Source organism: Pocillopora damicornis, chromosome 10, assembly GCF_964200805.1.
Source record: "Pocillopora damicornis chromosome 10, jaPocDami1.2, whole genome shotgun sequence".
NCBI classification, from domain to species: domain Eukaryota; kingdom Metazoa; phylum Cnidaria; class Anthozoa; order Scleractinia; family Pocilloporidae; genus Pocillopora; species Pocillopora damicornis.
The window spans coordinates 1602004-1613511 of NC_142679.1; the positions used below are offsets into that span (position 1 = coordinate 1602004).

The 11508-nt window shown below is 34.6% G+C and overlaps 2 protein-coding genes across 4 annotated transcripts; one reads left to right on the forward strand and one right to left on the reverse strand.

Annotated features, from left to right (window-relative positions):
• Positions 1-397: 397 nt before the first annotated feature.
• LOC113667711 (uncharacterized) lies at positions 398-3694 on the reverse strand. Of its 2 annotated transcripts, none has more exons than XM_027183564.2 (3): positions 3277-3694; positions 1251-2330; positions 398-643 (listed from the first exon to the last, which is right to left on the reverse strand). In XM_027183564.2, the coding sequence occupies exons 1-3, from the start codon at positions 3582-3584 to the stop codon at positions 427-429; spliced, it is 1605 nt and encodes a 534-aa protein (XP_027039365.2). In that variant the 5' UTR covers positions 3585-3694; the 3' UTR covers positions 398-426. The 2 variants fall into 2 exon arrangements, with proteins under 2 accessions (XP_027039365.2, XP_027039366.2); XM_027183565.2 differs by having other exon boundaries at positions 1251-2255; positions 3277-3677.
• Positions 3150-11027, forward strand: LOC113667710 (uncharacterized). 2 transcript variants are annotated; one of them, XM_027183562.2, is made up of 14 exons: positions 3150-3342; positions 3749-3857; positions 3979-4137; positions 4937-5074; positions 5299-5887; positions 6493-7337; positions 7738-7851; positions 7964-8050; positions 8439-8564; positions 8942-9015; positions 9151-9234; positions 9479-9532; positions 9846-9893; positions 10041-11027. In XM_027183562.2, exons 2-14 carry the CDS (start codon positions 3840-3842, stop codon positions 10363-10365), a joined length of 2661 nt encoding a protein of 886 aa, XP_027039363.2. In that variant the 5' UTR covers positions 3150-3342; positions 3749-3839; the 3' UTR covers positions 10366-11027. The 2 variants fall into 2 exon arrangements, with proteins under 2 accessions (XP_027039363.2, XP_027039364.2); XM_027183563.2 differs by lacking the exon at positions 3150-3342 and having other exon boundaries at positions 3793-3857; positions 5307-5887.
• The last annotated feature ends 481 nt before the right edge of the window (positions 11028-11508 follow it).

Genomic DNA, 11508 nt, shown 5'->3' on the forward strand with positions numbered 1-11508 from the left:
ATTAATTCAATTTCACCCTCTTCAGATTCAAAATACGCTAATAAACCCAGAGTTCCGAAATGACAAAATAATAGCAACAGCAAAAAATTGTATCAAAATATTTTAAAAATTGACTTTATGCAAAAGTAGAGAAACAATGATGCATGAAAATCTTAAAGATTCTTAAGGGGAAAACCAGTTCCTTTTCTAATGAAGATATTCTAGTTTTTTTTTTGTCGACATTTTTTTTTTCTTGACTAGTAAAGAACCCTGGGAAACCGTGTTATCATGAAAGTGAAAGTTGTGGAATCTAACAGAACATTCAATTTTATTGTTTTCCAGAAAACCAATGGGTAAAATAGCTGATGATTTCATTCATGCCTTTGTCTTGTCTTTCACCTTAAAATACCATCCAATACATCATTAAACATTTTTTTAATGGTAATATCAGTCTATTTTTAAGACATTTTCTGCAAGCATTATTTTTTCTTGAAGTTCCAGAGGATTTTTCAGAAGTCTGTGAAGGTCTTCTACACTCATTTCCAAAAGCATTCCTGTGATTTTATCAGCATTTTCAGAATGTGACTCCTCAATCTTCACATACAGTTGTTCTCCCAACTCATCTTTCATGGAATCTCCTGGGCTGCAGTGTTTAGTTGGTTCCCTGCAAAATGGGCCTTCATGACTAATTTACAACACGTTCAGAGAGACAAAAATAACAACTCTTGCAAAAGCTTATCAAAGTGAGGTTTTGGATTCAGGATATGCCTTGTCATTCTGAGAGAAGAACTTTTGCACATTGAAAGATACAATAAAGGCTTTCTCATATATCAATGAAAATGTTTTCCAAAGGCAAAAGATCAATTGGAAATTTTAAAAAGTTTCAAATATTTACATTTACAGTTAGTATATACTAATGTTGACTGTGCTTTTCGCATGTACAGATTGGCTAGTTTAGAGGTGATTAAAAGTACAATTCACTCCTGAGTGGCCAAATGAGACAATTTTTGGGTTTTTGTGTGGTATATACTATAACGATTTTTCACCATTAAAACTGGCAGATATTTTTTCTTCACTTTGGTGAATAATTGTAAATTATTATAAATAAAAAATGGCAAAATAGAGTTTGACAGAGATGTCAATCATATCTGTTACAAATGTGACACAAAGAAGGAATCTGAGTCCCCCACAAGGAAATGAACTCCAAACTTATTTAATTATTTTACTTGAAATATTTAAAGGTGACTTGTAAATACTTTTGACCTGCTCACCTGTTTGAGCTAGTTTGTTCCATTCTGTGTAGGACAGCTAATGCTCCCTCAACTTTTTCCTTCAACATCTGCTTGTTTAAAACCAAATTCTCCAATGCTGCACTGTCAATATCCATCAACATGCCTGTCAATTTATGAGCTTTTCCTGGATACCAATCATTTATTATATCATAGAGCTTCTCTTCTAACCTTTTTATTGTTTCTGCTTCAGATTTTTCAGAAGGTGGTAGACTGTGTTGTGTTTCACTGTTAGTTTTTGTTGAGGTGAGGATGCTTGCAGCATATGCAGCTTTTTCTTGTAGTGCTGCAGAATCATTAAGCAACATTTCTAAAGTAGCAATATTCATTTCTAATAACATACCGGAGATTTTGTCTGCATTCTCTGGGAACCATTCACAGATTTTGTAATACAGTTGTTCACCATAAACTGCTTTGTCTTCCTGTCCTGTTGAGGGTGATATAGTTTCACTTACGTCACTCTGATTATTGAGTGCCCATAATGCCTGATTCACTTTTTCTTTTAACACCTCTTGGTCTCTGAGGATCACTTCTAAATTGTAAGCGTCCATTTCTAGAAGCATCCCTGTGATTTTGTCAGCTTGATCACAGCCAAGTTCACTAACCAAACTATAAAGTTCTTCTCCGATAGAAGTCTTATCTTGACATTGTCTCTGTGCTGTCTCTGTTTGGCTATTTTTGATTTGTCCAGAGTCATTTTCCAAAAGTGATATGATTTCTCCCAGTTTTTGTTCTAACAAGTTTGAATCCTTGATCATGAGCTCTAAACTTTGAATATCCATTTCTAGCAAAATTCCTGTCAATTTTTCTGCATCCTCTGGATATTGCTCTTCAATCAAGGCATACATCTGTTCACCTAAGGCTTGTTTTGTTTTAAGACTGTCATTGTGGTGTATAGAGGATCCAGAAGGTAAAATGCTGCATCTTTCTAATTTATTACTTTTATCAGATATATCTGTGGATGAGTCTCTAACATGTGAATTCCCTCTGAAAGAAAGACAAGGATTTTCAGGGTTTGTGCTTTGTTCAATTGTGCTATCTTTGACCAGTTGACAATCTAACCTGCAGAAGTGGTGTATACATTGTGGTTAAAATAAAACTTTCACTAATTTTTTTTTCCAAGCTGTAAAAAGTTCAAGTTGATTTTACTTCATTCTAGATTACCTGATAGTACAAAGTTTCTAACAAAGAAAAACGAAAAATTTTATCTAGTTTGAAATGTTTTCACCCTAGAAACAAAATCAAACCATTAGAAATAGGAATTAGAACAAATTCAGTATTTGTGATTTTCCAGTGATTTATTTTTGCTAAAAGTTACTTTTACATGTCAAATAAAATTCACCCTTCAGTTCAAAACAATAAATTTTCATCACAAGCTCTATTTTTGCTTTAAAAATTTCCATATAAATTTTCAAAGATAACACTGATAAATAATACTGAAACTTACTTTTGTTACAATTATTGCTGTGGCAGGAACCAAAGATAGACAAACAGGCACCATGGTTTATCATAAATCAAATTTGTTAATTCTGATAAATTTTCATCAGAATAATTATATAGTCATAGAGCAATTTCATGGACAATAGGATTTTATGTGGGCTCTTTTGTTTGACGGAAATGTAGGGAATATTTACAACAAAACAAACTAATGTTAACCTTTCAAGTGAAAAAATAATCTGATCTGCTTTTATCTAAATCTAAAAGAATAATATCAAATCTTCCGAAAGTTTAACAAGATTAAACATCTCTAATTAATGCTGCCATTTTCTCCAATAGGAGAAAGACAAGGGGACAATTTTGGTGGCGAAAAAAAATGATTAAAGAATTGATTGAGAAAATCAAAGGCAAGCTATAGTAATAATTTATTTAGGGAAAACAGCTGTCTTTAATTCGACTTCGGAATGAATCAACAGGATTTCAATCACGCGATCTTGAAGATCGTTGGGGAAGAGATCGAAAGTGTCCGAGTAAAAGCCTTTACGCTAACCAAATGGTAATTTTGGCTTACCTTTCGGGAAGTACATGCCCTGCAGCTTTGTGAATCTTACAAAGAAGCTCTTCACGATTTGTTGAGGTTAGAATTCGTTTGAGTTCATTGCAGTCTAACTCCAGTAACATACCAGTAATGTAATCAGCATGTTCTGGATATATTTGTTGTACTATTTCGTACAATTCCTCTCCAAAGTCAGCTTCATTTTTCTCGCGTTCACTGAGTGAATTTCCCATTTTCCTGCACAAAGAACTCACGAGTGAATGACGAATGCCAGCCAGAGCCTTTCTGGGGTGAGGGGAGTTTCGAAGCGATTTAAAGAGCATTTTTTGCTTAATAAGATACAATCCTTTCCCACGTTTACAAAAAAAAAAAAAACCGAAAATAAATTTAGATTCTAAATGCCTTCCATCTTGTCGGAGTAGTGTTTTTTTAAAGCTTATTTATTTTGATGTTTCTTTAAGCAAATGATACCCTCCCTCCCCCGCAGGTGAGACAAGTAAGGTCTTTGGTAGAACCCAGGTTGTTGCGGTCGTTCCTTTCGTACGCAGACTTGTCGCTGATTAAATCTCGGGTTCAAAATGGCGCGGGAACTTGAGGTACACAGTCTTTCTGCATTTCTTTTTTCTTTTAGGCTTTCTAACGATTCTGCGAAGTTTCTTAACGCAGTTGTTTAAATTAGCACATCGAGTTAAACGCTATGAAACATTTTTATTTCAGGAAAAACATTCAGTGGAGATGCCATCTTGTTTGCGTGCGCTCTTTGAACAAACAAGCAGTGAACAGCAAGACAAATGGTTTGCAAACAACACTCGTTTTTCGACGAAATCGCACAAATCGATACTGTCATTCAATGGCATGGCCCTTCCACCACCTCTGGTAGGATTTTTAATGCTTGAATCGTTATAGAAAGAAACTTTTAGAGCCGTAAATCTCAAATCCGATTTGATTTCTGTTGCAAGCTTAAATGTTGACACAATGTTTTTGGCGTCATCGCCAAATAAATGAAGTTTGTAAATACAGATGTACTCTTATTCTGTTTTGTTAAGCTCTTTCCGCGCTATTTTACATCGGTAATCGTACCGAAACTCATCATTCGTTCCTGCACTCGGATATTGTGGATGCAGTATGCTCAATTTCTGTTTCATGAACTAATCAAATTTTACATATTTCTCTACTGTACACAAGTTAAACAACAGCCTTTCAGTTTTAAAATTAAAAATATCCGATGATGTATTCAAACGCTCACAACAAGCTTTCCAATTACACTTGGTAATGTTCGTAATTTTGTTGGTGCAGAAATCATTTGGGTAAAATTTCCGCTAGGATAAATTTTTTTTCACTGGTTAATTAGGACTGAGAATAATTGTTTCCCAATTATTTGTTAAACTGATAATGGGTCTCATGGGTCATGTTGTGCTTTCCTGGCTTCACTTGTCAGATATAAAGACAATGCTTATTCCTAAATTGCTCTCTAGTGGACTGTGTTGTTTAAAATCCTGTTTTCCATAATCCTCAATGACAGTCAATTTTTTTTTGTAAGAACAGGCTAATTGCAAAATGGCTTGTTACATCAAACTCCTTTTCTACACTATTTAGTCTGAGTGAAAGGTAGACTAGGTATAATATAATTTAGCAAATATCTGAATTGTTATCTCCTTAAATTTATGTTTTCCAGCTCACAGAGAAAGAGCGAGCTGAAATGCGTCAGCATAGAAGGGAAGCAGTCAAATGTGAAGCCAAAATGTTTGAAAGAAGGAGAGAAAGGTATTCAGATCTACTCCTACAAGTCATGTCAGTCGTGGACAGGATTCAGGTGAGAAGACAAGAACTAGCTCTTTAACTTTGAGAAAAACATTGCTAACTAATATAGAATGTAGAGCACATTCTTGAAAGAGGCAGGCTATAATTTACAACGATCAAGTGCAGTAATCATTCTTATGATGAAGTCACTTTTGATGTGAAGCAGAACATTTTAACCTTGAACAGTGACTCTTCATTGGGATTTTAATGAGGATAATAATTGTTTTGTTTTGTAAGAAACAAAGGGATTTGAAGGAGTCAACTGAAGCTCAATTTGATGATCAAGATTTAAGAGAGAGGACACTTACTTCAGAAAATGATCAGACAGGAAGCAGAACATTATATCCAAATAATATGCAATCTGCTTTGTTTGAGACTGACTTTGATAGAAGATATGTGTGTGATGTTACTTCCAACACTGAAAGAAATTCAAAACAAGAACAGTTCAGTTCATTACTAGGAGACTGGACTGAAAGCAGTAATCATAATGAGCAAACAAGCAGAGTGAACAGTCAGATGGATTATTTACCAGAATCTACAAATACCAACTCTGGAAATCAAAGAGGAACATATAAATACCATGGCCATCCATTAAGAAATGAGAATTCTAGGGAAGAATTTACAAGTTTGCCTGGAAAATTTGCAAGTGAAGATTTCCTGTTTAGCTCCACTCAAAATAAGGAAACCTTTGATTTTAAAAGACCACTTTCAAAACTCTCTGTTGCTTCAGACATTACTTTGCGAGGCTCCCTTGAATTGTTTCCAGACAAGAAGGGACACGTGTCTGATTCACTTGCATCTACTGTTTTGTCTGTGGCCTCATCAGGTGAGACTATAAGTTAATAATTGATAAATGCTTTGCCTTTTTTTTGTCACAAAATTAATTTGCTTTGACATCAAATATATTGTTGCTCTGTATTTTTAAGATTATATGGAAAATTATCTATGAATTGATAAGAAAGTGTTCAGCAATATTACATTTTCAGAAATAGTTTGAATATTATAACTTAATTTCTACTAAATCTTAAATATATATAAATATATTTATTATTATTATTATTATTATTATTATTATTATGAAGTATACAATTAGCTCTCATCGTGAAATTACCTAAAGAAATATAAAAACTCAGTATTGTTTGGGAATAAATATAACAATGAAACTGATAAAGTTGGTGACAATGCCTGACTGTTCCCTTGGAGTCCTTTGTGACTGTGTAGAGGGTAACAGCATTGAGAAAATAGAAAAAATAGTTTAATAGCAGTTGAATTCAATTTGTTATACTATTGAACATAAATTGGACTTTTACACTATTGGACACAAATTTTTCATCCTTTATTTAATGATCAAGTCCAGTAAGTAAAGCAAGCCAGCCAACAATTTGTAATATTTTAAAGTTGGAATGATTATCATTTTGTTTCACTTTATAGATTACAGTGCTCCAACTATACAATCATCCATTATAGAATCACAGCCCACAGGATCTTCCATTCAACAGAGTACAGATTCACCAGCTGAAAGCATCCATGACAAAACCTTTGAAGACCAGACAAGATTGCCATCCACAAGGCAAATACCAAGCGGCAAGACTCACTCAAAGATAGTTTCAGGAAAACAAGAGTCTGAGAAACAAAAAGCTAGAAATATACCAGCTGTCCAAGACCAAGATAAAACTCTGGCAAACTTGGAAAAACTAAGGCAAAAACTCCTTGAGGAAAAACAAAAGCAACTAGATGCTCTGAAGCAACAGGAGCTGAAAAGGCTTCAAAAACAAAAAAGGGTACAAGGAATTGGTTCAGAGCATACATATGCTTCCTTTCGTAGCCACAGCGAGCATTGTACAATGGAGAGACCACGGTCTAGTTCTGTACCTTTGACAAAGCAATCAGACCTAACACAGGCACTCCTTGAGGAATCAGAAAGTCATACAGTTAAAACTGATAGATCATCTGCAGATTATCACAGACCAGGAACAGCACCCCTTCGTAGACCTATTTCAATGCCTCCAGGTGAAATGTACTCTATTCTAGAGCTAAGTGGAGAGAATCTTGATTTTGATAACCATGATGAAGACAATGTTGAACCTGAATCATCTTCTGATAAAGAGAACCATGTTGGAGAGGAGGTTGAGGTTTTCAGAGGAAACAGAAACAATGCTTTTGTGGAGAATGTTCCTGGTGATGTTAGGAATAGAAGAAAAAGTGAGCAGAGAAACATGAATCCTTTCATTGCATGGAAGGATTCCAAGATCTTCTCACCAGAAGCGGATGACCAGGTATTCATAATGTATATATTGGACATCTCAACCATAACTTTTAAACTTGATGACAATTCATTATTAGAATACATGAGTCATCTTAGGTTAACCCTTTGACTGCTAAGAGTAACTACACCTAATTTCTCTTTACAGTATCATCTCTGGATCAAATAGTAAGGTCGCAAGAGTAAAGGATATGATCATCAACCAAAGGAGCTCTTGATTATGAAACAAATTCTCTATTCCAGTTCTCCAACTTTTCGATATCATTTTGAGAATTTAAGTCATCTCCCAAGGAATTGAGTCTAGTCAATTTATTTCATACAATCATTTCTTTCTGAACAATATTGTAGGGGTATAAATTTATTAGAAGCAATGATCACTGTGGGTCTCAGACATTTTGTATTATATTCCTTAGTTTGTGTATAATGGACAGGATAAATTTGCCAAACTCTCAGCCCATGCCAAAGGATTTCTAACGAGGTTATTAATGAAAACTGACAAGGTACAAGGCTTGATAAAGACAGTCAAGGTGAGGATACTTTATTAAGTACTGTACTTTATTTTGAAATTAGGAACCATGAAAATAATCACAATTAACTCAACACAATTACAATGGATTGACTTCAGTTTTGCTTCCACAGGACACCAGAGATGTGTTGGAAGATATATGTAAAGAAGACACACAGTCTGTTCAGGAAAAGATACTCAAAGAGAATGTTGAGGGCCATGTATGTTCACTTCAACTGCATTAATTGACAAACTTTGGGGAGACTTTCCCAGCCATCTCATTGTGGTCACTTGTGCTTGTTCTGATTGAGTGATCTTTTTTTCTGCCCCTCCTTTTACTTCTGTGATTACAAAACATTAGATCCCAAGATCTGAAAACAGATTTTTTTCCCAATTGTTGAAACAGAGCACAGAAGTTTGAACCTGAGGGAAGGGATATACATGGTGTTAGAGGGAGATGTTGTTTTGAAAGATTATAATGTCACTTCATTGCTCCTTATCCGGTGCTTTAGTGAAATTTTGACACTGATTAATTGTCTGACTGTGATTGATTAAAGTTCTGGTTTGGAAAGTCTTCCTGAAAATGGAAACTTTTTCTTTCCTTTATAGCTAAGAATAGCAAGAGGTAGTCTACATGACGTGTTCTTTAAAATATCTATAAGGGAGAGGATGTCCTACATAGCCCATTCACGAGACTTAGCAAGAGCTAAAGAGGCTAAGTGCAGAAACACCAGGGTAAGTGAGAACTGTTTACATCATTTTTCTCATTTGTTGACACATTGAAACCTTCTGACAATTATAGCCTTTAATTGTTAAGTGAACTCCCTTGTTAGTGAGAAGTTGAAGAAGGTGAAATATTTGAACTAGTTGCATGATTCATGTCAAGTTGAATATGATAGATTGCCTATTGACTGAATAACAGTTACAGCAAATTTGAAGGGGAAAAACTGTCTTCTATGCTGCTCTTGATTTTTTTTACAGCTTCTTTTTGGTAAGAAACTGAAAGAGAGAAATGATCCTTCCCTACTTTTTAATCTGCATTTTCATATGGTATTGGATAAATTTTACAGTTCTGTAATAATAATAGTTTCTTCATTTTGTGACATAATCAGAGCTCTATAGGCCAGTCAAGACTATCTGCTGTCACTTTACGGGCAATACAGAGAAGACAGGAAGGATTAGATACGTATCCTTTTAAAACTTAGATTACTGTCAGTTGCGCTGTTAGTTATTTGGATTGAGATTTCAAAGAACATTGCCATATAAGAGACAATAGTAAATCTGTCTTGTTACTTTTGGTCCTTAATTTTTTCATTCCAAGCTCTGTAACACAAACTGTAAATTCAGAGGTGAAGCCAAAACCTGAACTGAAGGAAGAGAAGAAAAAGAAAACTTGGAACATCAGGTTAGTTTGTGTGCAAGCAGTTGGTAAATGTATAATCCTCTTAAATACTATGCAAAAACTGGATTTTCTTATGCATGCTTTTGAATTTTTGCCTGTAAGTATGATGTTGCTGAAACAGTAGTAGTAATAAGTAACAAAGTGCTTGTAGCCATTCTGAGGTGGCTCAGAAAACTCCAAGGTAACATTCATTGATAATGATTACAGTGTTTCATGTACCAACTTTGTTGTGTTTGGTTGTGTAAAGGGTTCTCAAACCACAGCAGGGACATACTTCTCCACCTCTACCTGACAGAGCAAGGTATGTTGCATTTATCTTGACTATTTTTTTTTACTCCAGAAATGTTTTACAAATGCACACATGCAACAGACTAATTATTGCAGTTTTTTACAGGTCAGTTACTCTGTGATTGACTGTCCTGATAAGGCAGTGAAATTCTAGAAATATTTCTGGTTTTCATAGTTTTCTGAGTTTTTTTTTTCTTTTTTTAGTGTTACTTCTAAACCTTATATATTCTTAACTTGGATAATGTTTATAGTCTGTGTGATCAAGGCTGGTTTCATTTGCTTTTCATAAATTTAATGTAAGTTTCTTTTCAATTACTTTTTCAAAGGTCTAAGAAGCCAAACTCCAGACCAGCCACAGCCCCAGAGAAACCTCTGTGAGTTAACTTTATCACACTTTGCATTTAGCCACTCTGAGAGTAGACATCTTTTTCGCATGTGGCTAGGCCACACTAATTCCCTTTTTTTTTTCTTTTTTTTTTTTTTTTTTTCACTATGTTAATTCAATTTTTTTTTTCACCTAGTAATCCCAGGTTTCAAAAGGATGATGCTCTTAACCGACCCAAAACAACAGCTAATACATATGGAAAACCTGATAAGCCATCCAGATCTAGCTTGGGAGGTGGATATCAACCTCCAAATAGACCATCAAGACAAAGTATTGGAAGTATTACTAAACAACCCAAAGTTACGGCTCAACCAAGGGCAAAGAAACGACTGAGTCTACCAGAGAGTGCTCAACCAAGAATTAAAGGACATGTTACAACCAAAGATGCAGTGCAGAGGCCTAAAACAGCTTCAGAGGTGAAGAGAAGTTCAAGAACCTTGGCTGCAAACTTTTCGCATTAACTGACATAGGCTAAGAATATATTAGTTATGGTTGAACACGTAGATTGATGTGACAACAGACTTGTACATTGAATACAATGGATATGAATTTATCAGAGTATTTATCTAAAGGTGAGATTACTATTTAAAGGAAAACATTATAAGAGCTACAAAGTGAATTTTGTAAGCCTTGATTTAGTTTTCATTTGCTATTCATCTGCATGGCCTTGTCCTGGTACTTTTTGTATACTTCCTTTATTAGCTAACTTGGTAAGAGAATGTTGTTGCAAGTGACAATCTTTTGCCTTGGATGCAAAAATTTGTTCAGTTTTCTGGTGAAAGATAAAAATAATTGTTACAGCAATTTTCAATAAGGTGTGATGAGTCTGTCCAATTTTTGACAAAATTAAAAAGTTCTCAATTTTTGTTTAATAATTTTCACCCATAGGAATCCTGAGGCTCTTTGTAAGCTTAATAGAAACATTGAACTTGTTTGTGGGACTCTTAAAATGGTGTAGCATTAAATTGTCAAATATATGCAAAAAGGTCTACTTTGTAAAAGTAACATTTTATTAAATAACTGAAATACTACGTGTGCTTAGTCTGGTCAAAAACCTTTTGTTAATTGTATTTGTAAAAGTGTGGCAATTTATTTATTAAAGAGCATTTTTGGTGCATTTTCAGTTTGTTTATCAGTGTTGTAACCTTTGCAAGGATGGGAGGACACCAGAAAATTTTGTGAAATGCTCACTTATGACTTACAGACCTCTAACACCCTAATGGGCTGTTGCATCAGTAACCAGATAGAAAGTGTAGCCTGTAATGGCCAAAACTGACACTTGCCAGTCATAATGTTATCCTCAACTTTTTGATAAAGGCATGTTTTCCTTTTTTGGAGAAAGAAAAATGGAAGGATAATTAAATAACCATACCATAATTCGTTTTCCCGCTAACCACCTGTTTCTGTTATCTGAGGCAGATAAAGGTGTCAACGGTCTATCATTTTTTTTTTTTTGTTTTTTGCTCAACGAGGTCTAAGGTCGATTTCTCGACTGTACCAGTACGCGATTGGATCCAGAGTAGCTCAAGTGATTTTTAGAAGTAACTCAAATGATCCCAAGTCCGCGTTTATTATTTCTCAGTTTTTTCATTAATTCAAGAAAT